Source organism: Cottoperca gobio, chromosome 10, assembly GCF_900634415.1.
Source record: "Cottoperca gobio chromosome 10, fCotGob3.1, whole genome shotgun sequence".
In the NCBI taxonomy this organism is placed as follows: domain Eukaryota; kingdom Metazoa; phylum Chordata; class Actinopteri; order Perciformes; family Bovichtidae; genus Cottoperca; species Cottoperca gobio.
The window spans coordinates 19,613,426-19,641,307 of record NC_041364.1 but is presented as its reverse complement, the minus strand read 5'-3'; the positions used below and the strand labels follow the sequence as shown (position 1 = coordinate 19,641,307).

The 27,882-nt window shown below is 41.0% G+C and overlaps 2 protein-coding genes across 6 annotated transcripts; one reads left to right on the top strand and one right to left on the bottom strand.

The window, feature by feature from the left end:
- Window positions 1–725: 725 nt before the first annotated feature.
- mtmr7a (myotubularin related protein 7a) lies at window positions 726–11,618 on the bottom strand. Of its 3 annotated transcripts, none has more exons than XM_029441302.1 (14): window positions 11,591–11,618; window positions 9,926–10,048; window positions 9,535–9,697; window positions 8,969–9,126; window positions 8,758–8,886; window positions 7,232–7,366; window positions 6,870–7,002; window positions 4,943–5,052; window positions 4,388–4,513; window positions 3,663–3,712; window positions 3,379–3,579; window positions 3,005–3,139; window positions 2,583–2,709; window positions 726–2,466 (listed from the first exon to the last, which is right to left on the bottom strand). In XM_029441302.1, the coding sequence occupies exons 3-14, from the start codon at window positions 9,671–9,673 to the stop codon at window positions 2,134–2,136; spliced, it is 1,776 nt and encodes a 591-aa protein (XP_029297162.1). In that variant the 5' UTR covers window positions 9,674–9,697; window positions 9,926–10,048; window positions 11,591–11,618; the 3' UTR covers window positions 726–2,133. The 3 variants fall into 3 exon arrangements, with proteins under 3 accessions (XP_029297162.1, XP_029297160.1, XP_029297161.1); XM_029441300.1 differs by lacking the exon at window positions 11,591–11,618 and adding an exon at window positions 10,388–10,528; XM_029441301.1 differs by lacking the exon at window positions 11,591–11,618 and adding an exon at window positions 10,171–10,284.
- Window positions 10,587–27,882, top strand: slc7a2 (solute carrier family 7 member 2). Of its 3 annotated transcripts, none has more exons than XM_029441297.1 (12): window positions 10,587–10,721; window positions 17,194–17,571; window positions 17,659–17,814; window positions 19,237–19,402; window positions 19,534–19,670; window positions 19,754–19,976; window positions 21,249–21,388; window positions 23,102–23,204; window positions 23,864–24,075; window positions 24,160–24,326; window positions 24,416–24,524; window positions 25,527–25,705. In XM_029441297.1, the coding sequence occupies exons 2-12, from the start codon at window positions 17,202–17,204 to the stop codon at window positions 25,703–25,705; spliced, it is 1,962 nt and encodes a 653-aa protein (XP_029297157.1). In that variant the 5' UTR covers window positions 10,587–10,721; window positions 17,194–17,201. The 3 variants fall into 3 exon arrangements, with proteins under 3 accessions (XP_029297157.1, XP_029297156.1, XP_029297158.1); XM_029441296.1 differs by lacking the exon at window positions 10,587–10,721 and adding an exon at window positions 15,839–15,967; XM_029441298.1 differs by lacking the exon at window positions 10,587–10,721 and having other exon boundaries at window positions 17,202–17,571; window positions 25,527–27,882.

The following is a 27,882-nucleotide window of genomic DNA, read 5'->3' as shown; positions in this document are numbered from 1 at the left end:
GATGTTCAACAATATGGATTGGAGCTCTGATCCCTAAAATTAGGGTCATGGACTGAACCTGACAAATAATGTCACAAAACCTGCAGAACCTACTCATAATAGTCAACATGAAAAGTATTGCCATCAGTAAATTAGGCAGATTCTGAATATACAGCTCAGATATAAATTGTTTGACTAAGTTCCACCTCTCTTCCATTAAGGTTTATGGTAAAAGAAAGAAAATGGACAATGATGGAAACATTTTAAAGGGATGGTTCACTCAAATGACAAAAGAACACACGTTCCCACTTGCCATGCAGATATCTTGGGTTTTATTTGTCCAGGGATTTAGATATTAAGTGTATGCAATTCCAGCCTACCTCCACACAATGGAGCACTACAAAGTGAACTATTAAAACATAAAAAGCCACACATTTCCACAATCCCTTTCCAAGGGACTCTGGATAATCCACAGCTCAGTCAACATTTTTTGAACTGGAACTACTTTGTACTTGAAAGAGTAATCTATGAAAACTGTTCAGTGTCTTCTATAGATTATCCAGAAATCTAAAACCCTGAGTGGATAAAACCGAACCTGTATTAACCAAATCTGTATTAACCAAATCTGTATTGCTTGATACCCCACAGTATTTTCAATACATTTTGTTTTTGGTAATTTGGGTGAACTGACCCTTTAGAGGTCAGGCAAGAACACAATCAAGAATGATTAGAACAATACGATTGACAATAATGTATTTTATTTATTTATTTCAAAAGAAAATTGACACAAATTACACAACTTTGCATTTAGATAAGTTTGACAAATTTGGCTCTTATTCCATCTGAACACACAAACACAGACAATACAAAGCTCTTTCTTTTATACAAGGTTTAGAATGCCTTATGACATTTTAGACCCTCTCATACAAATAAAAACAACATGCATTAAAACAAAACGAAGTCAAAAAACAAGGTCATCGTACAAAAATAACATGCTTTGCTTAATCATCTTTACATTGTTCATGTGCAGTATTGGAGTGCATCTAATGTGAACTACACTATTAATGTCAGCAGTTTTAATGCTACAGTTTACAGTTGAGACGATGACAATATTCAAAATGTCAGTCAGTATATCTGTGTTCACATGCTCTCTTCTGCTGCTACCACATATCATTATTTATACCATTGATTCCCTTTGATAATAGTTTTGGTGTGATCATAGCACATTTGGAGTTAAAATATTGTGGACAGAATTGTATAAAGTTGCTTGTTCAATAACATTTCAAAGCTAATCTTTCACGACTTGTAGTGTAAATATCCAAAGATATTGTGTATTAAGTTGAAATAACCAGGTGGTTATTGTAGTGTAATGACTCCAAAACCCAGCTGAGGTCACTCAGTGAGTTTGGTTCAGTCAATATATGTCCTGGTGGTTGAAGCGCCACAACACTGACAGCAGGGACCACAAGGAGCGACAGCATTGGAATTAGGTATTTTAAATTTACCAAAACACTTTGCAAACACTGCTACGGAGATGAGTCGTTGACAGCATATTCTACGTGTCATACCTTCGTTGATGAGCTTCAAATTGAGTTTTCGTTTTATCTGTACAGCTAATCTATTTGTTGTTTTTAATCATGGGTCATTGTTTGATCTTTAATTCTGTTCTAATTTCACCTTATCGTAACATTTTGCTGTCTTTAAGTGCAAACAATGGAACTAAAATTATGATTTAGTCTATTTTGAGCTCCGTTAATTGTTTAATGTTGCTTTGAATACTCAATATCAAAGTGCCTCTGACGACCTCATGGTCATAAGGTTTAAAGTCCTAGTGAATCAAAGTGTATGGAAGACCATAACAATCAAGCACATTGTTGAAATGCCTCCAACATTAAACTGGTTATTGTGTATTGTATTAACTTTCTGTGTACACTCTCATGGGTTAATAACTCTGCCTTCAAACAACAGACACGACAGCGAGCAATATCCAGCTTTGCTATTACTTTGAGAATCTTCACGGGATAAGTAAGAGGGTAAGAAGTTAAATGTGGTCAGCTACAGTTCACTGCATACAGGTGAATGTAAAAGGTACAGTAGTGTTTGTTCAGTGGACGGCTGCTCGCTGCTCCACCTTCCATCAATTGCTACATCTGCTCAGGCGGCTGAGTAGGCAGCCTCATCAGAGTCTGGGTCCCTGGTGCTGTCCTCGCTGAGAGGTGAACGACAGCTCACGTCTGCGATCCCAGACTCCTGGTCGCTGCCGTTGGAGAGGTTGGATTCGAATGTTTGGTTCGAGTCCGGGGTCTGGAGGATGTTTGGTGCTCTGGGCTGAGAAGGGCTGCTGGTGAAGAAGCCCCCGGTGTAGTCCTGAGGGGTGTTGGCCAGACCGAGGTCGTTACCGAGGGCCCACGCTGTGGGGCTCTTGTCAAAGGCTGCTGCTGTCTGGGTTACGCTGCACTCCTGCTCCTGCTCCAGTTGAGCAATTTTCTATTGATAATATAAGGCATGAAGACTACAGTCATCTTCTATAACTAGGAAAAAACACTGCGGTAGATTTCTCTCATTAAAATATCAAGCAGTATGGATTTATATTCCTGTCCTACCTGTTTGTGTGAAGCCAGCTGCTCCTCCAGCTGCTGCGTCTCCTCTTGGATGGCACTCAGGTAATCCTCTACAGATTGTCGAGGATGCATGCCCCGGTCAAAGCGGTTGTAAAGCCCTCTCCAAAACCTGAGCAAAGCAAGAGATTTCCAACTCTGAAATTAAAAAGGCCTTTATGCACCAGGGCCGGGGAAATGCCAAATACTCGCCACTGAATGTTTGAATTAAAAAGTTTGAGTTGTGTGTGAAAGTATTCATGACACATCAAACTACTGTTCCTTCCTTTGCTTCAGTTACCATTTGTATGCATTTATTACAAAACAGTATTATAACTCATACTATTGTTTTTAACATACAAGTAATAGGAAATACGTGGATACGAGATGTTAAACCCAAGTTACATGTGTTGTTTGTGAGGACCTACTTAAAGCAGTAGGGGGCGGTAGACGGCCGGAGGAGCCCCTGTGTCTGGCTGTGGTCTGGTCGGTACAGAGGGTTGATGTAGTCTGCCTGGTTCTTCCACAGATAACTCCACAGAGAGTGAGTCTTCTCACGCAGGCTGTATGAATGTCGAGAGGTAAAGACGATATACAATCATGATTGATAAAAGAAAGAAATTGATTTAGAATAACCTTTTTTAGTTTGATTTCTAGAACAGTCATCTCTATTTGCATAAACACGACGATGTAATATACTAATGCCGTCACTTCTCTTCAGCAGTCAGTCTTCTCCTCTGACAAGATGTCTGTGCTGTGAAAAGGAAAAGAAAATGATGGCTGCTGCAGGTTTAAATCTCACCCCAGCTCTATCCTCTCCCGCTGGTTGTTGCCAATGAAGTTTCCATACTGGCAGGAGTAGATGTGGCTGTGAATGGTGATGAGGAACCTTGCATTGAACTCAAAGGCGCAGGGGAACTGCTCCATGAGCTGCCACACGCTCTCCAAGAACTGATCGATGACGGGAGAAACCTCTTTAGGGTCTCCCACCAGGTGGTTGCATCTGGAGCGGAGGCGAGGACGGTTAGATACAAACGAGACATCAACAATCATAGATGCTATGAAAGTTATATTTTAGAAACAAACCTGTGAGAGAACTTGTGTCCAAATGAGACCCAGTCTTTCTCGATGAGAACCTAAAAGCAGAAAATTAATAAAATACAAAGAATGAATGTGCTAAAACACAAGGCTTATTAGGGCCATTGTAGGTTAAAAGCCAGGGGATAATATTTCAAGAGAAAACACAATTTCCAAGATTAAAGTAGTACATTTCCAAGAAAGAAAAACCATCAACCTTACAAATGTGAAGCCCTGTGGTTCCTCTACAAACGTTTTTTTCTCATAATTTGTGACTTTAATATTAGAGAATTTCTGATTGTTTTTCTTGCAAATGTATGTTTTAATATTCTCAGAGAATATTAAAGCGTTTTTCTCTGAATATTATATCCCTCCCCCGGCTCTGTCATTTTTTTTTAGACATAGTGCAGTTAATCCCTGCAGAATACTTTAACCTCTTCAACCTCTGTGTGGGGTTACTTTCCCCCCGACTGCAGGGGCAATTCCCAAGAGCAGGCTTCTCGATTACATTTATTTTCCATAATGGGGGGTTGATTCCAAGTTACGCTGTGCAAATCCTTCTGATCAAGATACAAGCCTCAACAGGACTACTATCACCTAAAGGCAGAATGTAACTGGATATATGAATATGAGACAGAGAGTAACAGAGGCGTACAAGACATTCACAAAGCTACTCAAAAGATGCAATTCTACACTTCAATTTAAATATAAACAGGTAAAGGTTCAGCATCTACCATGAGTCCTCTGAGGGTCCTGTAGTGAGGATCCAGCAGCACACAGGCCACTGAACACACCTGGGCGGTGCGGTCCCAACCATCTGAACAGTGAACCAGGACACTGACACCCTCCTCTGCAACAGCCTACACACACACACACACACACACACACACACACACGGAATAAAAATTAATGAGTAAACCTGAATAATAAACATAACAACATAGGCTATTCACTGTCTGCTTTCCTCTCACCTGACACACCCACAACACACACGCATGCAAGAAGTGCAAAGCCAGACAGGATTGATCTAAATAACTCTGAGGCTGTAGGTTGAGGTGCTGTTGAATTGTTTTGTGTTATACTGATAGGGCTTTGTGTTATTTTGTCCACCATATTTACTGTATTTCTGTGAGGGTAGCCTAAAGGATTCATTGCACGACAGATTGTATTAGTTCTGGCTAGGTGTGCTTCATAACCTGCAACAAAGTGCAAGCTATGTTACACACACACCTAAGCTAATATCGAGTGCCGTGGTGAGGCAGACAGCAGGGATTAACCTCCAGACTGACCTTAGCGATGAAGATGCCTGCATCCAAAACAGCTTTGATGTGCTTCAGCCAGCCTGAGCTCTCCAGACCTTCCAGGAAGTCGGCCATGGAGGGGGATCGCAGCTCACACACTGTAAGCACAACACAGCTGTCTCACTGGCAGGAAACATGGGGCATACCTGATCACTGCACTTTATTAAACCTCACATTCACATCACTGACAACATCCACCAACAAATCTATTGGGAATCTGTGCACGGCATGAGAAAATATGGGTCACGGGGTTTTTTCAAAATAGATGTCGTTCAGTTTCTCACATGATGGTCAAAGTTTTTACTTGTGAAATATCTCAACATCTACTACAGGGATTAGCACAACATTTGGCACAGACATTCCTGTTCCCCTCATGATTGGAGTTGAATCCCTTAACTTTTCAAATCATATCAACATTTTTAATTTGTCCAATACTTTGGTTGACCAGATACCAAAGACTGTAGAAAAAAAGTGGACGTAGTCAGTTTGCCGCCAAGTTTTTGCATTATGGCCAATTTTGTGGTAGCGACCTGTCAATCACAAGGCAGCCCCGCCCTAAAGCACACACTGCTTTATCATCTTTTTTACTCTAAATGGGACCATCATTTACAAAATGCACATCATGCTGTATTGAAGAAGACTTGAAACTAACGAATGAGAACATAAACTCTTCAGGGAAATGTTTACTGAGGTGACAAATCAAGTGAGAAGTCGGGTCATTTTCTCATAGACTTCTATACAATCAGACTTCTTTTAGCAACTTCTTTAGTTAGCATTGTCAGTTAAAAGTTAGTATTTAGATAAAACTACTGTGCAAGTACAGCTGCACAGAGACAATTGAGGCTGTTATCTTAGTCTTTTTATTGTATATTTAATAGTATGAATATAAGACAAAAGCCAGGCACAAACACAACAACACAGGCAAGACACACAATTAAGTACAGATCCATTTCTGTACCATGAGGCTTTCTGCATTCAGTTTGTTTATCTTGTAAAACTGAAACCTAAAATTATTATTGTTTCGCCTTCAGGGTTCAACATAAATATTTGCAAGTTGAATCGCAGAGCAGAGTGACGTGAACCATCTCATTTGCTCAGGGCAATTTATCACATTAATATTTGTAATTAAAACACACTTTTAGATAACTGGATGAAAACATCTGCTCACTCATTGAAAGGTGTTGAGGGAGGTGACAAAGTCATTGCCGACACCTTATCAGTGTGCTGACCTGTAAAAGCGAGGCCACTGATACGACAGCAAGCAGGTGAACGGGTTCATACAAACTTTTATGAACACAAGTAGGACAGACTTCCACTTCGAAGAAATATTAGAGCTAATGCTGCCAGACGGGGGGTTTCGAAATCTCATTGAAGTGTGCAGAGAGACGGTAGAGGGAGAGTCAGGCGGACTCTGTAGGGCAGTCGCTGTCTCCAGGATTTAAAGACTTCCCTTGTGCTGCCAGGGGGCAAAGAGTTATCACAACTAAGAGCAGCTATAACTTTTCAGACTTGAAATCACATCATTCTCACGCCCTCGGTCTCTCTTTGGGGGATAAGGTCCCAGATTGTCCACTCCGGGAAACCAAAATAGCTCAGAAACAAAATCCAGATGGATTCAAAGTCTTCCTAGGAGCACCCCTGCATAATACCCAGAAATTCTCCTGTGGGCTCATTTGAGGCCTGATTGCAGCACAGCCCGGTCCACATGAGTGCATATGAAAGCCACAGGGGTAGCATGGGGTCCCGCTCTGCTTTAGTAATGTGAAGAAGCAGCAGACTTTAAATAAGACAATGCCAGAAAATATACATTTCGTTCCACAAACACTGATGTGGTGAAACATTTCTGACACGGAGATGAATGCTGTGGCTTTCTACAGCGAAAGCGTCTAAAATCATTGCAGTCATAGAAAATTACCTTCCAGCATTTTTTGTTGGCTGTTTCTCATGACGTGGATGTTCTCGATGCCGATGAACTGGAACTTAATGTTGGAGTAGTTGTCTTCATTTTCGTAACCTTTTCCTGCAGCTCTGTTTGCGATTGCATTCAGCTAGAAACACATTCGATTGAATTGTCAGAACATACTTTTTGAAGAGTGAAATGATTTTAAAAATAAAAACCTGTTACATAATATTGATCATGGTTCAACAAGCACATAGCCAGGATGTTTTCAAGGCTTTTGCTGTGAGCACATCCAGCTGGTATGGAAAATAAATCCCACCTGAACACACAGCATACTGTAGTACTGTAAGACTGTATTTTTGCAGGCTGATCCTCACCTTAGGCCTGGTGTCCACCACATACATGAAGTCGCTGCGGGGATTGGACCTCAAGATGGCCTCCAGCATCTGTTCATCCTCCAGGCAGCGAGCGCTGAAACCTGACAGGGGCTGGCTGCTACGGCAGATGGCAGCCTGGGAGGAGGCAAGAGGCACTCAGGCTTCATACAGGAATGTTTACTCTCCTCACAGCTTATGAATCATTACTCTGGATGGCATTTAAAACAACAAATATTCCCATATGTGAGAATCAGGGAGAATACAAATTCACAGTGCTTTTTCTTGCATGTTCAATTTAAATTAATCAACCACACAATCTCCATTTAGTAGCCACAAGGGAGAGGGCCAGAGACTGTTGTTGTGCGATTCTCTCTTCAGGAACCAGAGTGGAGCCCCTTTGTATGAGCCGAGCTCCACACACTGGACCCTCAACCCTGGGAAGCTGACCTCACACACATAAAGCACTCCCAACTGTCCGGACAAGGATTAATAGACGGGATTATGAATGTTCGTGCTTATTCATGATTCAGATATAGAAAATGGTAGTGATTAATGCTTTGATCTAAAGACAGAGGGGACGTCTCCTCAGAGGACCTTTTGTGAACTTGACTAAGTGCCTGTTTAGAATTCATGGCTAAAGATCTCCCTGGTATACTTCTCTTTTGTGTTACTGTTGACTGAGTCTCGTACTAACAAAAGGTTTATTAGGGCCAAAAAAAAGAATTACGGAGCCGAGGGAGTGCGGTAATTTTGAGAGAAAAGTCTGAATTTCTGAGATTCTTTTCTTGTAAATTTGTGGCTTTGAAATGCTGTGTTTTTAAAAAAAAATCTAAAATGCAATACACATCTGTTTATGCTCTCTGGTCTTTACGGACACAAAGTCTCTTTTTGCCCTGTAGCTTGGCTGCGTTGTTGCAGATGCACATTAATAGAAGAAAGCCCTAAACCCACGTGATCAGTCCGACAAATTACAAATTTACTTCCATAATTGCAATAAGAGCATCATCATCATCATCATCATCATCATCATCATCATCATCATCATCATCACTTGTACAGTTAAAGAGTTAAATCTGGTTTCAATGCAACAAAACTTTACATTTTTACTGAGAAACTGCAAAAAATGGCCAAAATACATCGGCATGCAGTACCAGTAACTTAATATTTACTTTGGGGGTTTATGAATTTCAAAATTCACTTTGTGGTTCACAAAAAATGCAATGTCAGGTTGCTGGAAGAGTTAAGACGCTGCTGAAGATGATCCGTCAGTGTCACAAGTCATTTTGGCAACAAAAACTGGCCAAGCAAAGCAAGCAATAAAGAGATATTGGGATCAAGACTTAATATATGATCTCTTATCTACATTTGTCTGCTTTGATAGGCTCTGCTCTAACAAGCTTTACCATTCATGAGCAGGCTTTACATAAGAGAGAAAGGTTTGTCAGTGTTGATACAATCCCTACTCATTACTGACAGAAAGAAACCTTATGGAAAATAAAAAGAGCAAATGTATGCGGTCAACTTACATGATTTTCTTTGGAGTAGTACGACAAAGTAGGAAATCGGCCTCTGCTTCTGAACTTGGAGCTCCCCACTATGACCGGAGGTGTGGCGGACTCAGGCACAAACAGGTCAGCGGGGTACGTGTCACTCACCTTTGAAAAAACCGTAACAGAAGTCTAAGCTTCTGCCATGTCCATATTAGGATAAAACCATCATAGATATCAGCTCACTGACCTTGTAGTGTTGGTTGACAGGGGAGAGTTTCCACAGGGAGTTTGGGAGTCCCATTCTGCTGTAATCAGCCTTGAGGTCCAAGAAGTCCCATTCCTGCCGTCTCTCGTCCTCATCAACGTTAGGCTTATAGGAGAAGCAGTACAGCTCCTCGTGACGCTCTGCAAGGCACAACACTGGCAGCTAAAGTTTAAAATCTCCAATTTGTAGGAGTTAGATAGACCAAAGTGTTGGGAAAGCAGAGGAAATAAGAAATTAGAGCCTGACCAATGCTGGAGTTTGAGGCTGCCACTGATACAAATAATTGGGAGAAAAATGTTTTCATAAAAAGATAATAGCGGATTTTGTTTTATTGGTTCTTGTGGAAAACATACATTTTTAATAAGGGTCCCTCAAATGTCAGTTAACAAGGATTTATAGTGGAGGCAGGATATTTGATATTGGTCCAAAAATCCAACACAGACATTAAACTCAATACACCTGTATAAAAAGAAAGAAGGTAGCCAATATTGAGTCATAATATTGAAGTTCTTGTCTTTTCCTTGTCACATTTGAGAATCTTCGTTTACCTGGCTGGGAGAGCCGCTGTAGGGACAGGTGAACATCATGGCACTCCCGCTCTCGAGGTACGACAAAATGGAGAACCTGGAAGTTCTTGCAGTGAATGAGCAGAGAACATCCTGAGGCTGTGGCAGCTTGTTTCTCCATGCTGCACACCAAACTGTGAAGCACCTGCAAAGAATATAAGTATAAGAATAAGAATAATGGAAGGCAAAGGGGGACCTTTTATTTTATGTTTTATGTTGCACACACTTGTGCAGCATGGATACACAGTGAAAAACAAAAGAAAATCATGTGTTGTCTACAGCATGTAGGCTACATTGTGCCTTGCATGTGAGGCCTTCTACATGCCTTAATATTTACAGTTCGTTTGGACTGATTTTTGCTCCTGTTACATACCCATGTTTCATTGCGCACTCCAGCCTCGTTCTCTACAAAGATGGTGTGTGTGGCGGTCAGGTAAAGGGTGCCCACCCTACTTCTTCTGGGGGAGACTCTGTCAAGCAGCCTGACATTCTCCACCTGCAGGAGGAAGAGGAAGAATAACATGAACCAGACTCATCCTCAGCACACAATCAGCTACTCACACAGTTGTTTTGACACAGCTGTACTCATGTGTAAACTGCACTGATACACAAACACACCCTGCTTCCTCGATCTGTGGCTGATAGCAGCAGGAGAACCCTGGCTACCTACGTGGCCGACACAGCACACACCCTTAAATTAATCCTGTTTGTTTGTTTAATAATTAGCATTCAAACTCTGCGGTCATCGTGAGCACGCTTGGCCGTAGTGTTGAGGTGGCACTGGAGGTTCAGTGTGGACATTGTAGCTAATCTCCGCAACCAGACCCGCGGTTACCTTGGGTAGTCGGATGTGCTCCATCAGCAGCAGAGATGAGCCGCAGCTTCCTGCGATCACTGAACCTGTCACGATACAACTACCAACAGTACAATACGTGTACAATAGTATTATTACTATATGCTACAGGTTAGCTTAAACGGTTACGGTTTTTCGTCAGTAGCACGCAGGTAAACGCTGCCATAATATTGCTACTGCCTGGAGGCTTCATGGGAGCTGCCCCGCTGGGTCCTAAAGCCCGCCGCGTGCTGCGGCCTGTGACATGTCAGAGGGCGTTTCAGGCTGCTGACCAGTCACTTAAAGTTAGCTTCATTTACTGCCTTCACCGAGAAAAGTAAGTACACTAAAGACATTTAATGACCTCAAGTCATGTAAGAGGAAAATGTGTCGTACTGCACATCTTCTCTGAAATTAATATATGTAATTATAACATTATTGGTTAATGAAGTCGTTTATTGATAAATACCTAGCCCAAAAACAAGCTAACGTAACAACTGTGAGAGAATAGTTAACATAGCTTATACAACACATGTGTTGCTAAGTGAATCCAATTTGCTAGAGTAATTTATATTAAAATCATCAGTGGTTCCCAACCTGGGGACCGGGACCCCCAGTGGGGGTCGCCAAAGCTTCACTGGGGGTTGCAAGTCCCTCTTGATTTTGAAGGGTGGTCTTACAAAATGGAGAACCTGGAAGTTCTTGCAGTGAATGAGCAGAGAACATCCTGAGGCTGTGGCAGCTTGGTTTATTTTTTTTAAACATTAAGTTGGCCTATACCTGTGGATTTCATAAAATTATAAATTAAATAGTTATTTTTGAAGTTTGGGTTATTATTTAGGATATTAACTTTTTCTAAATCTCACAGGATAAGGGAAGGGTGAAGACAAGCTGGCTGTATTCAGAGCCTTCCCTCGCTGCTCTACTGCTCTGTGTTAGAAAAGAATGCAGTTAAAACAATGAATGTATCAAAAAAGAAGTCTATTAAGTATGTATGATTATTAAAATAAAACATACAAACATAATCCAGACAGAGAATTGTATTAATAAAATAACAGGACAACTTATCGCTGATACAATAATCACAGAAAATAATCTGTTCAAAATCCATCCAAATCGCTCAAACTTCCTGCAGTTATTGCTTTCACTATTTGGGTTAATTGTACAGTTTATCAGTTTTTCTGCACTGTTATTGTTATACATTACATTTATAAAAGGAAATATCCATTAAATATGTCCCCTAAAATTAATCAGGGGTCGTCAGTTTACTCAATTATAGAAAATGAGTCCCTTAAGTAAAAAGGTTGGGAACCACTGCCCTTGATAACTTACTACAGGCAAACAAGACTAAAGATCACACAGGTGTTTTCATTTATTCTGGCTGATTAGAGCTGCTGAGGTTCATGTTGGGTGAAACTTTGCGCAAGGTCACAAAATGTTCTACATACAGTCCCACATTAACAGGTATAACAAAAGTTAACAGGAGATGGAGGGTGTCAGGAGAAGTAGTTTATTCAGGCAACATTATCGGGGTGTAAAGTAGTTGTGTAGGGGCTTTAAATTATTTACTCTTTATTCACTCAAAAAAAACAAAGCTGTCCAAGGAAAAAATGAAAGCTGCTCATACCCTTTGTTATTGACATTTCACTGTTAATAAACAGTAATTGAGGAAAACAGGTTTGCATTTTTCATTAAAAGTGTTCCCACAAAAGTCTAAAAGACATTGAGACACACCTCTTAGTTTTGAGTACAGCTGGCCTAAAAACGAGTCTCTCTCTCTACTTTTAAAAAATATCCTGATTTTCTCTACATGAGTCTGAGTCTGTTATCATTTGTGCAACCAGCTCAAATAATACGGGCTGGTTCACAAAGTAGGCCAGCTGACATTTGTTAAATGTTATTCAACGGTTACATTTAATGGATACAATATTTTACATTCTGGCACAGAGTATAAAATATCCTGAGTTTGCTTAAGTGATTGTCACACTGTTAAACAGAGAGTGAAGCTATTTTGAGAAGCTCCCCAGCGCAAACGCAGATGGATCCCATATGATTTAAACTGCATGTGCACACATTGTATCTGCACACCCGCACTGAACTGTTTTCATTTATCACAATCCTCTGACATCTTTTGCTGTTTTGGGAAATACCAAATTCCAAATGCATTTTTATATTCAGACTTATTTTGCACACCAGTGAGCAGAGGAGCCATCTGTTGCAGGACAGTAGACAGAAAAAAAACAATAAAAGTAGTTAGTTAAACTACGCAGAAGTGATTGACTTACTGACGCCTGACAGCCTTGCTGCATGCCCACTCCTACTGCGCTGCACTCATGAATGAGAAACCAAAAAAAACTTGATTGTCCAATGATTATTGAAAACAATTCAGTTGGGATAATATCACACGGATCAGATAACTCGCCTCTGTTTAGATGAGCAATCGAATAATGTGCATAAACTAATTAGGACAAGCTAGCCTTGATGACTAAACTGATATTTGTTCATGATTAATATGTGTTTTATCACTGCTAGCTGTGTAGTAGGTGTAATTGCCTCATATAAAAGGCCAAGAAAACACATGACATGATCAGGACAGTGCAGAGGGACAGTTTGAAACCAAATATTTTAATTAGGGTCATAAACCTGTGGAATCCCCTACGCTTATCAGCAAGTTTTACTGGTCACGTTAGTCTCAGTGTGGAATTCATTGTTGGAAGTCAGCGTATCCCGAGGGGCTTGGACTGAAGTCAACTTCAGGCCACAATTAACCCGCTGGCCAAAAGATTCTCGGACATCACCGCTCATATTTTACTTAGTTACTGTGCTGTGTCAAAGCAACAGATTAATGTTATTCAATATCCTGCATACTGCTCTCATATTACATTTGTGCAAATGTAGTTTTATTTCGACTCACTTCACAAAAACAAGCGAGTTCTGTACTGTACAAGGCTTGAACACTGACCTAGATAGAGACAGGAAATAACTTTTAGCCGCGCAGGGAGAGGGAGTCTTCAATGAGGAAGAATACATCCGTAGATAATACTCCATCCTTCTACCTAATAAAAAGAGTATTAAGTCAAGCTAAGTACAAGTAATGTCTTCAGGCTTCAGTCCCCAGACTGTTCTTAAAATGTAATATGAAGAGACTTTGTGCCATTACATTACATTCTCCATGTAAACCACGGATACAACTCGCCTCCTAAACACATTATTCACCTATTTGTATACTTTGCTCCTACATTTCTTGTAGTGAGCTCCACTGAAACCTGTGTTATCCGTGGTGCTGTCTTTTCTTTGACTTTGGTACATCCACATAAACATATTCTTGAGAGTTTGAGGTCTAAGTATCTTCCTGAATGCTGTTTTTAGTCTAGATGTCACTCTCGCTGTCTTGGTTCTTCTCAGAGCTGTTGTCTGCCTTATCAGTAATTGTTCACTCTAACATTTCCTGGTGACAACAGTGTTAACTGGAGCGAACAGTCCCGGTGTCCGCAAGGCAAACACCACTCAATCTGTTGACCATATCCACAATTTTGAAGCTAGGTCACTCAGCCATCGGAGGGCAAATGCATTCAATTGGCTTCACAGAATTAGCGCATGTCAACAGTGAGATACGGTGAGCAAGTGACTCCTTTCCATCCTTTCCATGGTTACAGTGACCAGCTGCATGTGAAAAACTCAATGCTCATTCCAAAAGAAAGTATTTTTGTGGTCCAGGCGGATAATATGGCAAATCCTGATTTGTTTAAGAAATATTTATTTGACATTTTCTACAAAAATGTATGATGTATAAAAAGGTGCTTCCAGGTATAGTTCATATGGCAATACATGTCCAGCAATGGATACTGTTAAGAGGATAATAATTCTGTTTATTATTGAATATTTCAAGCTACATTAGTGTAACAGCGATTAGTCGACTAATCGATTGAGAGTCGATCGTCTAGAAAATGCTGCAGAAAAGCCTCAAATATGGAGATTTCCTGCTTTTCTCTGTTCTTTTTAAATCACAGTAAGCTGAATGTCTGGGTCATGGACTGACAAAACAAGGCATTTAAAGACGTCACCTTGGACTTGACTGTGATGGACATATTTAACTATTTTCTGACATTTTATAGACCCCTATTAATCTAAAATAATCAGAAGATGAATCAATAATGAAACATATTGTTGGTTGCAGCCCTGGTAACAATCTGATTCACAAGCTTCATTGATCTACTGCAGTGTGTTCCTCAGTGCACGACAGCACTTTGTTAAACCATGAATAGAAAGAAAATATGGTCAAAGTCATAGGACATTTAAATTTTCAATTTCATTAGATGGGAGCCATATTGTCATTGCAGACGTTCGTCTGTATTTGTGTTGAATGTGATAAGTGTATTTAGGTTCATCACTACGTACATCAATATGTGTGAGTACAATACAAACAGGTAGCATTAACAGCAGCGTCTCCAGCCTGCTCACCACTAAGGAAAACCTTGGCCTTCCCATCAGCATGCAGGTCAGATAATCAGCCCTGCAGCCAAGGTTTGGTGGGCGGTGGGCCATGATATTTGACTGCTTGGCTGGATGGACAAACTATGAGAGAGCTGGCTGTTGTCATGCCGTCAGTTCTCTGGTCTGTGGATTGGACAGTGTTTCTCGCGGCCAGCTGCCACCTTCCCACTGAGGTCTTAAGCTGGTTGGAGCTGGTCTTGGCAGAAATTCTCTCCACTGCCAACTCAACCTTAGCTGTAATTCACAGGCAGTCTGTGATGGAAAATGTAGCTTTTTTTCTTCCCTCCAAGAGCAAACTTGTAAGTGAAGTTGCCCTGGAGATGCCAGGCTTTTGGTGGTGTACCATGGTGAACTGTGCTATTGATTTTGCAATATCCATGGGTCCAATAGCTCAGGGAACATTGAGCAATACCCGTCTTCCATTAGGAGGACTTAACCCCCCGGTACTGTAGCTCGGCCACCCTTCATTGACCAATCAGCACCCATGCTTTTAGTAGCACTCCTGTGGGCTGCACTGGGTAAACACAAGTGTCTGCCTCAATGTTTGTCATTGCCAGTTGCCTAACCATTTATCAGTAGTCAGTAAGTATCTGGGCACCTGGGCTCTATGTGCATTAGAAATAACAAATTCTACCATCAAGATTCCTCCCTTTCTTTTCTCTGTCCTGCTGTGTGTGAGAGCTTATGGTGCAATGTTGTCTGCACAGAGTTTTACTCCCACAAACCTCAAGTAGGGAGGTGAAACACCCCCCACCCTAATTCCCTGGGGCCCCCTCCTCCCCTCTTGCCTCCCTGCTCCTGGGACGTCACTCCCCTGGCAGCGGTAGGACTGGAGGCTGAGTCTAGGGGAAAGGCGAGGGCAGATCCTATGAAGAAACAGTGAGGGGAGGCGTAAAAGTACTACACTGCTCAGTGTACATGCCAGCATATGAATTAGTGTTGAAGCAGAGTTTGGAGGCTGCAGTTCACACGAACAGTGGATCTAATTAGACTTTTACCTGTGCTTTACGTGCAGCTGATCTGCTGTGCAAGCTGGAACTGACAGCCTTTTTTCTCTCTTCGGTCATTTCAACAGTGTCATTCTAACGGGTAGGCGCATGTCTCTAATGAAATACAGTGTGTGTGCATATATTTAATATAACTAACGCTTGAATTTAACGGTCAAACTTCTGCAGAAAATGTGAATTGTTTTTGAACCCGCAGTCTTTGCAGAGAAATTGTTCAGTTTAAAATGTATCCTAGATGTTGCTTTCACTGTAAAATGTAAAACGTGTGTGTAATAATAATGCAGGGAACATCTTACCCGACAGGCTCAATTACTACAATTTGTATTGTCAGTTTCCAGAACTGAAGTTTCACTGGTTTAGATCAGATTTTGGTCTTTGCTGTCTAAACGTTTTCATTCACTGTATTCTTGGAAACGCTGCACAGCCCACATTGTAATGTTAATGAGCTGTCACATCCATAACTCATTTCCACCACACTCTTAAATGGAGATCAATGCATATTATGGACGGCTGTCAGTGCTAATTTACAGTCCAGGTAATCAAAGCTTGGGTTCAAGGAAGAAGCTTCAACTTCAAAAGCAAGCTAGAAACTATTCATTGGAGGGCATATTTCATTCTTCATTAACTTTAATTTATTCATGCAAATATGTTAGGCGGGATCCCCGTAATCTTACTGATGAAAAGAGAAATTTTTACATACAATGAAAACAAAGAGGAATGCAGTTGGACTTATTATGTCCTTTTTTATGTAATTAGTAAAGAGTGATACTGGAATGTCTTTATTGTCTCCAATGGTGCATTCATGGTCCCTTTATGAATGCAGTTCTTTGAGAACTTAGATCTGCACCATAACCCCAAACAATAGATTTTTAATAGGACACCTACTGTATAAACTTTATCACGCTGTAGCGCTTGGCAGCATTCCAAAAATGTACGTCATAGTTTGTAGAGATAACAACTGTCCTAAAGTAATCCCACCTTTTACTTCACACTCACATGTTATACAACTGACCTTTCAGCATTTATTTGCAAAAGAACAAGTTGCTGCTTGAAATGCAAAGCACAGTTCAAACTGGGCTGACACTCCTGACCTTTGGTTTCACAATTCTTGCACCTTCTATTGAATGTTCAAAAAAGTGCAAATATTGATGCTGAGATGAAGAATCATAGTAATGATTGGGTGTGATCAAATAATACTTCTTGTCGAATTATCCACAAGTTTGCATTAAGCATTAAATTGTGTCTCGGCCAGATCTTCGCTGCACAGGTATTTTCAGACTTTTCTTCTCTCTTTCCGTCTGTCATCAGGTGTCAACATGCTGGAGCAGGTTCTGTCATTCGGCCGCTCCCTGGTGCGCAGGAAAGTGGTCGACATGAGCAATCTGGAGGACTCAAAGCTGTGCCGCTGCCTTGGAACCGTCGACCTCATCGCCCTGGGAGTTGGCAGCACTCTGGGCGCGGGCGTCTATGTCCTGGCTGGTGAGGTGGCCAAGGGCGACTCAGGCCCCAGCATTGTCATCTCCTTCTTAATCGCTGCCCTTGCATCCGTCATGGCAGGCCTGTGTTATGCTGAGTTTGGCGCACGCGTCCCCAAGACCGGCTCTGCTTACCTTTATAGCTATGTGACTGTCGGGGAGATCTGGGCCTTCATCACAGGCTGGAACCTCATTCTCTCCTATGTGATTGGTGAGTTAGTAGCAGTCTTTGAATCACATGTTATTAAAAGAAGATACTGGTTCTTCATGGCTTCTGTTTTTCTTTGCTTTCTCACAGGTACCTCCTCAGTTGCCAGGGCTTGGAGTGGTACATTTGATGACATGATAGGAGGGCACATCGAGATATTCTGTAAGACTTACTTCAGCATGAACTCTCCTGGTTTGGCTCAGTACCCTGACTTCTTTGCCGTCTGCCTGATACTGCTGCTTTCTGGTAAGGCAGCTAATAAAGGCTGAAAATCCTAAAATGAAAAAAGATTGCATGAGCCACAGCTGGCACAATCGAATAAAGGGAAGGATGGCGGGACACTGCGTGATAAGTGCTTAATGCAGGGCAGTGTGAGTCCACTGGGACACAACATTCACCCCCTTTCTGTTTTAAAAACTCCCTGATCATCCTGCTGGTCTTTAGCAACACCCAGCTTCTCTTTCCCACAGTCACACACAATCACATCTGCGAAGTGCCCAGTACAACGAGAGCTTCTTTACAACCTCAGGTCACTGAGAAGCTCCACTGTAGGATCTGAGGGTTTAGTCAGTAGCTGTTGGTGATTTCCTGTAGTCAGATTCATGGCAGTCCAGGGATTTAAACTGGACTTAATTACATTAAGTCAGTGTGGCCCAGAGACAATCCACTAGTTTTGGTTGTTTTTAAGTCCACAGTTGTAGATTTGATGTAATATGTGTTCTTAAAAAACAGAAGAAATAAGATCAGCTCCTGTTTTTGAGTCTCTGTTTAGCTGTGGTCTGAAACACCCCAAATACATTTTTGGGGGACATTTGCCCTTTTCAACAAATAGTTGTCATGAATGTATTTATTACACAGTTCCTCTAAATGTGCTTGCAGATATCTAACACTTATCAACTTTACCTGTAAAGATGATCCTCCTCCTGGACCTTTTATGTAGCGCAGTCAAAAATGTAATTTGTCAAATGGTTTGGTTTATGAATAAGTTAGCATGCTAACACGCTAAACTAAGATGGTGACAATGGTAAACATTAAACCTGTTAATGAAATGAATGATAATGTTAGCATTGTCACTGTAAGCATGTTAGCATGCTGATGTTAGCATTCAGCTCAAAGCACCACTGTGCCAAAGAACAGCCTCACAGAGCTGCACCACTGTTGACTCATACAAAGAAGGTTCTTGGGTTAGTGACACAACTTGATAATAATATCAATAAGGCTGTCACAATATTGGATTTTCATTTCCGGTTATCATTGTCAAAATATTTCACAATAACAATATAATCGGCAAATTAATTCACAAAAAATACGAGGATGTTGAGAGAGAGTCTGTACAAAGCGTCCAAAAATAACAATTGCACTAATGGATAGTGTGTGTGTGTGTGTGTGTGTGTGTGTGTGTCTGTGTCTGTGTGTGTGTGTGTGTGTGTGTGTGTGTGTGTGTGTGTGTGTGTGTGTGTCAATGATTTAAAAGGTGCTGGATTATTTACACAATATGTATTTTAACATCTCAATATTAAAACATTTAAATATCACATTTATCATCAATAGCCGTATATAGCAACCCCCCTAATATTATGAATGAATAGTAATGATGACACACATTGTATACACACAGCAGATACAATGTTAAGTTGCCGAGCTTTGTTGCCTTTTTGCTTGTCCCAGGACTGCTGTCGTTTGGGGTGAAGGAGTCAGCCTGGGTCAATAAAGTCTTCACTTCAATCAACGTGCTCGTACTCTTGTTCGTCATCATCTCCGGCTTTGTCAAAGGAGACACGAGCAACTGGAAGATAACTGAAGAATCCCTTATAAATTTCACCATAGTTACAAGGTAATTTATTAACTTAACCATTAATGTTTGTCTGTAAAGCACATTGATGCAAAGCTTCCCTAAACAACATACCGTCATAACTATCAGCAGTACTATTCGGCTGGTTTTGTGTTGATGTTTACATGTTTCAGGAACTTGTCGGTGACGGCCAATGTGACCAGCGATTATGGAGTTGGAGGATTTATGCCCTTCGGCTTCAGTGGGACCTTAGCTGGAGCTGCCACCTGCTTTTACGCTTTTGTTGGATTTGACTGCATTGCAACGACAGGTGAGCCATTGATAGGTTGGTGATTTAGTGTGATTTCATCAAAGCTCTATGTAAATATATGTGTGTGTGCCTGTGTGTGACAGGCGAGGAGGTGAAGAACCCTCAGAAAGCCATTCCCATCGGCATCGTGGTGTCGCTGACCGTGTGTTTTCTGGCGTACTTTGGTGTGTCGGCTGCGCTCACACTGATGATGCCCTACTACCTGCTGGATGAGAAGAGCCCTCTGCCCATGGCCTTTGAATATGTGGGCTGGGGCCCTGCCAAATACGTGGTCGCTGCAGGTTCACTGTGTGCCCTCTCCACCAGGTATCCACTCGATTTGCTTTAAAAAAAAAATAAGTTCAGGACAAAATACTTACGGTAGACGAAAGCATTTAGATGTTAGATCAACTGTATTTGAGTCAGCAGCGTTTATAATGTGACTTTAATTTCTGACTGATGTGCATGCTATAAATGGTGAAGGAGATCTGGTCAAAAGCTCTGACCACATATCTCCGTCTCTCTGTCTTATTATTGGATTGATTCCTGTTGCCTAAGGGGAGGTAGTGGACCAGTGCTTCAAGAGTAAATGTGCCACCTTTAATCAGTGTTGATGGAATATGTAGTCAATTAAAGCAATAAGTTCCTCAGCGTGTGCCATGTTGACCGAGAAACATGAGTTCTCCTGCGTGCGGAGCTGGCACGGCATCTGCATTTCTTCGGCCAATTAGTCGAATAAATACGGCTGAATAACCTCGTCAGCCAAAACATTGTAAAATGCGTCTTTGTCCATTACATGCTCTGCAAACTCAGCGTTCATGCTCAATATAGCACACGCTGGAGAATGCATTGCTTTATTCAATTAAATTGGACAAAAGTAGCTGATTTTCTCTTGCTTAAGAATTCTTTCTGTTGTCAGATATCTGCATGTGTTTGTAATTTACTATTCATAATTAAAGTAGCATAAATAAGATGGGCAAGTTTGTCTATAAACAATATATTGGTGTAACTTAATTCTGTCTTTCTTCCCTGATGGTTTGCTTTATCAGTTCCCCCTCAGTTTTCTATCAACAAACTAACATGGATGTCAGTCGATCTTATCCATGATCTGCATTCATGTGCATATTGACTCAAACCAGGAGCAATTTTGGTTAAGAAAGTTTGCAATTAGTGTTTAGGCTGTTACTTTGGGGTCCGCCCTTTGGCAGTTGTTTTCCCGATTGCTACCAGTTGTGAAAACCCTTTGACACATTTTGGGGCTTTAGATGTTAGAAATCAATCTTCAAATGTTCGGGCACACGAAACCCCTTTTAAATTAAACTCTAAACCAAAATCTAATCTACTTTCAAACATCAAAATGTTTAAAGACATTATTTATATGTCATTTGCCCTTAAAGGCAGCTACAATCTATTAGTATTACATTGATTTAAGTTGATGAAAATTGATGTTATGTGTGAAGTGCCAACAGGAAAGAAAGACTCGCTGACTTGACGCTTGCTCTGAAGCTTTGATGATGTGATTGTTGGTGTAAATGTGTCTGTGTTCGGGGCTTTTTAACTAACGTGTTGGTTCTTGCATGTCTCTGCTGTCTCATGCAGTCTGCTGGGCTCCATTTTCCCCATGCCTCGTGTAATCTATGCTATGGCACAGGATGGGGTGCTTTTCAAAGTCTTAGCCCGAATCAATCCAAAGACGAAGACCCCACTTATTGCCACTATGACATCCGGTGTAGTTGCAGGTGAGAGCCGGGAAGCGTCCAGTGAGATTACTCCTGCTAACTCCACCAATCAACTGTGAAAGATGCAGACAATTATTTGGTTCTTCCTGAAATTGGCCACCCTTTAACACTTCCTCCTGTAAAGTATCCAGCTTGTCGGAGGTTTCCCCTCCATATACACATGTTGTTCTTTCACAGTTGTGCAGGTGTCATGTTTTCTTTCCCAGAATGCCCTCAACTTAACCATGAACCCTCTTCTCCCTAGCCTGTTGGGCTCCATGTTCCCTCTGCCGCGCATTCTCTTTGCCATGGCACGAGATGGTATTCTGTTCAAATTTATGTCCAAAGTGAGTAAGCGGCAATCTCCTGTGGCTGCCACCATGGCGGCAGGTACCACTGCGGGTAAGCTCCCGAGGCGAGGACTCTCCTATCATGGGGTTGTGTCGTGGAGTTCTTTGGGGTTTTTATCTATGCACGCTGGTGGTGGTGACTGCATGTTAAACTTGGTGATGGTGTTTCCAAAAGCATGTGAGAAAATATTACACATATCATTAAGGCTGATAAGTTCATGGACATCTTCTATGTTCAGAGAGATTGCTTGATTGAGATCTAAATTTTCTTTTCTAAGGTAATCTCTCAGAGAGCATTCGCAAAGTTCTCTCCATCTCTGGAAAGCTTTACCAATATTGACCCGTGTTTTATTGTGTTCATTGTCAGACTCTCTTTTTGCTTGCTTTGCACTGTAGGCATTTGTTGCCAACGCTGGACCAGCATTTTTCTGCAGGATCTTCCACCATTTAATCCGGCTTTTACCATTTTAATGGATGTGAACATGCATCTGCATTTGTAGAACAGCCAATAGGAACGCCCTCTCTCAGAAGTGACCTGTGATTGGCCAAAGTTTCCTGTCATAAACTAGATTTTCTAAAGCTGAAAAACAAAACAAAAAGGATGTGCAGAAGTCTGGTGTTCTCTCACATTGCTTGAATTGCAATATACTGAAAGCTTAACATGGAACTTTTGCCCAATGCCATTCTGACCACATCGTGCAACAGCACAGTGAAGCATTTATCTTCAGCCTGCTGTTAAATTAATCTTAAACTCGTACTTCAATTAGATATTCTGCTACTTCTAATGATAAAGTGAAGAAGAAATACAAACAGTTGGCTTCTGTGGACTGGTGTGGTGCTCATACAGTGTTAAAAACTTCTACCTCTAAAGTTTACGATACGGTACGGTATGCAGTTTTTTTCATGCTCACTGTGCTCCGGTGTTGGGACTGGTGAAGTGGCAGGCAGATGTGAACCCTTTGTTATTTTTCTTTGAATATAATGTTGTGAGGAGCAGCGGACATACCACCGCTCCGTGTTTGAACTGTGCTGCTGAGATCCGCTCCATATTGGAGTCTGGTGCTGAGATATCAGAGAGGGAACTCCACAGTGTATCTCACATCAAACGACTCGGTATGGAGATGATTACAGCTGTCGGCCCGTGGAAACATTTAGCTCTTTTGTGTCTCTTTTTATTTTGAAAACATGTCTGCATGAAGTTTTAATTTGCATCTGTTAATGTGCATTTGTTGGGGGTGCAGCTGAAAGTGGCTTTTCCATTTGTAATTGCAAGACTATTGTTGTTGTGGGTGTAAATGTTTCATGTATTTTGTAAGAATGATTGCTCCAGTAATCAGTGCTGAAGAACATTTGTGTTAATTGCATTTTATTTTGCTTGCTTTAGCCATTATGGCTTTCCTGTTTGACCTCAAAGCGCTGGTTGACATGATGTCCATTGGAACTCTGCTGGCCTACTCGCTGGTTGCTGTGTGTGTACTGATTCTCAGGTGGGTACATTTATAAACATCTATATGTGAAACAGCTTCCCTTTTCTAGAAACCCACAGATATAATTACCCCGTTGGTGTTATTGCATCACACTGGTGATGTAAGAGCTGTGAATGCTCCCATTGTATGAATGTGAAGTGGCTGCTTGAGTGAAAGAAGGTGTTTACTTTGCTTCCTGTACTTTCTAAACACAGACACTGTTTGGTCCCTGGTTTAAACGGGTTGTTCCTTAAACTATTTCACAATGAAAGTGGTCTTTGCACCTATAAGGGGAGAGTGTGAGGCTGGTTTTTGGTTCGAGGTCTTGTGGTTTTTTTGGATATGTAGGCAAGAACATTGTGTACAAGTAATAGTATTATTGTTGTTATATATTACTATGTTTAATGAATTTATTACTATCATTTTCATTTATGTTTTACTTATTTATTTTGATAGTTTCTGTTATTTTGTTGTTTGAAGAGCATGGCGATACTATGTTTTGTTATCTGAAAATGATGCTTCACAATAAACAATCATTTGAAACAAAAGATTTTGGCACAGAGTAAAATATACTGTATATGAGCAGGTAGGACTTCTTCCAGACACTGAACACACTGAACATTTTGCTGTAGTTAAATGAAGACTTATGACATTTAATCTTTGACGCCTCTGTCGTCCAGGTACCAGCCAGATGGAGCCCTGGAGCGGCGAGCAGGCACCGGCGAGAGGGACTACTTGTCCTCTGAGGAGGGTGAGTCGGACCTGACAGAGTCGGAGTCCCACCTTAACATGCTGAAGGGTGGCAGCTCCACCATGCAGGCTATCCTGCACCCTCCTGTCTCACCCTCTGAGCATTCCTCCAGCGTGGTCAACATGTCCGTCTGTGTGCTCGGTAAGCAGCCAGGTTAAAAATCTTTTTCTTTTTTAAGGATGTGACAAAAGACGTCATCATTAAGTGTGTGTTTTCAAACCACAGTGCTGGTAGTGTGCGTGATGAGCTATCTCACCACGTACCACATCTACGCCATCCTTGGTGTGGAAGTGTGGATCCTGGCGTTGCTGTTCGTGTGTCTCCTCATCTTCAGCGGCTGCGTCTTCATGGTCTGCAGGCAGCCTCAGACTAGCAAGAAGGTCTCCTTCATGGTGCGTAGCAGCTCAACTAGTGCATTATGATGAGGCCGTTGCATTACAAATACATTGACGGTAGATTGTTTTACTTGTTTCCATCACAGGTTCCCCTTCTGCCCTTTCTACCAATTGTGAGCATATTTGTCAATATTTACCTCATGGTTCAGCTGAGTGGAGATACCTGGATACGTTTCTCTGCATGGATGGCTGTGGGTGAGTGCCTTGTTAAATGTTATATGCCAATCCAAGCATTTACAGGCCATGACTCATTGTGGACATTTCAAAGAGTAGTTTGACATTTTTGGGAAATATACTTATTTGCTTTTTGTCAAGAGTTAGATGAGAAGACAATACAACTCTCACGTGTATGCTAAATATGCAGCTAGAGCAGAGATCTTAGCTTAGCTTAGCATTAAGCCTGGAAATGAGGAAACCGCTAGCCTGGCTCTGTCTGAAGATACTCTAACCCGGAGCAGTGACTTCCTTGCGTCTTCTCTGAGGTTAGCACATATTAGTTAGCTTACCTAAAATGTCCAAACAACAATAACCCATAAAACAACATTTTGTCATATTTAAACAAATGTAACAACATCTAACAACAGTTTAACAGTCCTTAAACCCTTAGTTAATGTGTTGTCATGGCTGTAATATTTACAAGAGAGTCAGGCAGCTGTACTTCTTCTCTCTGTACTGAGGGCAGACTGGAGCTACAGTGACTCACTATCACCTCTACAGGAACACGTGGTATTACAGACTGGACAGAGCGCAGCTAGCTGTTAGCATGCTAACTTCAGTAGATATCTCTGCAACACAACACAGAGACGTCTTTAACACAACGTCAGCACTGTTACCTCTTCACACTCTGTTGATAATGTTAGTTCATTGTTTTAATGTGTTAAGTATAAATTCTGGCATATCTTACTAATTGAACCTACGGTTACCCGTCTAATAAAAAAAGAAGGTGCTAAGGTGACATTTACCCACCTAAAGAATAAACGGAAACAAATAGTGAGCCCACAGTTGCTCTTGTGCCTTTTACTCAAATCTGATTTTTTTTTAATGGGGGCATCTGTAAAAATACAAACTAAAGTGCATATGCTGTATACAAAGTAACACATAGATACAAGTGAGTGGGCAAATAAGCACAAATACACTCAAAGACGTGCTAAGTTTTTCTTTTTAAGTATCTCATATCTCTTCCAACACTTTTCTCAGGCTTCCTGATCTATTTTGGTTACGGCATGTGGCACAGTGTGGAGCGCCAGCACAAACTCCAGGGTCCTTTAAACAGCAGCAGCAACCAGGAGCACAACAAGGCCGGCGGGGAGAAGCAGGCTGCAGCAGCAAAGGACCAGGATAGTTTCATTTGCCCAGAAAAGACCAGCCAGTGTTAAAAGTGAAAGACTCTGTGAGGCGACAGATGCATAAAAGCACATAGCAGCTCTGCCTTGATGCACCTGTTCATACAGCTCCACCATGTGTGCCTCAGTCACAAGCACATTCAGCCTGCGAAGGCAGCGGCAGTACTCTGTATCAGCGGCCGCTTGATGGGGAGCTGCTCCATCACTGTGATGGAAACACATCCTGTAGGTCACATTGCGCTTTATGGACAGCATGATGGCAGAAATTAAAGGACAGGTAACACACTGGAGAGTGATGTTCATTCCCTTTAACACTGAAGCAGTCAATGTAGGACTGCAGCAGCGCTTCTCTCTTTCTTTATGGACTTTTTAGTGCACGACACACAGTGTGTCTTTTTATTTTTATCTTTACATTTGAAGTATACAGAAGCCCTGAGAGGCAAGTGAGGAAAACTAAATTCTGGTGATCCACTACCCCGTGTTCTATATAGGACTAAAAGCATTCAGGTTATCAGAATCAGAAATCCTGTATTAGTCCCACAACAGGGACGTTTACCTTGTTACAGCTAAAGAACAAGAAAGTAAAGTGAAGTTATTTGAGTTTTCATTTCTCCATGCACCATGCAACACAAAGTACATATATTATGTATATTATATATTATGTTATTATGTAAGAATCAAGAGAAAGAATGATTCATTTAAATGAAATTACTTGTCCAATCAGCAATAATTATATGTTGTATATCATGGCAAACAAAGAGAAGAGTCTAACATTAAAAAAGGAAAGGGAAAACACATGTGAGAGGCATAACTATGCAGTCACAAGTACAAACACATTTAAACCCAGAACCTTTTTCACAGATGAAAACAATAACAATAAGGAACTATTTAGAAAATTAATCACCAGATTTCTTTTTTTTTCTCACTTGCCTTCCAGGGCTTCCGTATCCGTAGGTTTGTACACGGGGTCTTTAAATGTAAAGTCTTGGAAATCTGTGTTAGCCGCTTATTGATCCAGAGAATTATTAGATTTTGATACGCCAATTGTGTACTACTATTAAAAGTAATGTTAGTTTGTGTTAGAAGCACTCGATCTTCTTTGACATTAGTGTAGGACGCTGAAAAAGGACCAACATTAGGTTAAAGATATGCTGTCAATTATAAAGTTGAATTATATTTTAGAACTATTTTGTGCATAATTGTTTTATATGCATGTGAAATTGCGATATATATATATGTATAAAAAGATCAGAAAGACACTGCCAAATTTAGACAAATGTACAAAATGTCAAATAGTTTTTTAGGCACTTAACATATTTTGACTCGGCTCATGGAAGTACCGGTGCAGCTTGGTGTTACGTAACAGATCATATCTTTGCTGTAGCGTTGTTGAGGTGTGTGTAGCTGTCGTGGCGGCTTTATTCAGCACAGGTTTACTTTTTTATTTTTGCTTGGGTGTGTTTTTATCTAAGAAGTGTTACAATCTGAATGTGAAGGTTGTTATTTGATACAGAATTCTACTTAAGTGTTTTTAGTCACTAAGATTATGGCACGCTGTATTTTCCTGTTTGTTTGATATTTTGTGCTTTTTTTATAAAGACATGTTATAACCTTCATGAAACGTACCCTCTTAATCAGACTTTGCCACATAACAAAGCACAACAAATAATTACAAGTTGAAGTATTACTGTATATAAAAACGGGTGTGCCTTGCCACATCATTTCGATGCATCGTCCCAGGTTGTTTCTCTTGTGTCTTACTTCAAAGCCTGCAGCATGCGTTGCTTTATAACCGGTTTTGAAGAGATTTCTTTTGTGCTGAACTGTATAAAGTGCTTACATTCTTCCTTCTGGGCTTTCAGGGGCCGTCCTGTTTTTCTTGTACTTTGAATTGTAAGGCTCAGTGAGCTCTAGTTAACAGTAGGAACATGTTTGCTGTACCATCAGTGTTTTACACTAGTTCTACACTTTTTTAAAAGGTCAGACACTGAGGCTGTCGGATGTTTGTCCAGTGGGTTGTGTGTGCAGTGCTTAAATGAATGTGGAACAAATTCAGAAGCTGGTCTCAGCAGGAGTAATGTGACTAAACTGAACCTCTACATGAAGCGTGTGGAGTCTTCCAGTGAGGTTAAAGTACATAGAAGTAGCCATGATGTCATCATGTAGTTTCACTTGTTACCAACTGCACAGACAAGTACAATAAATGTATT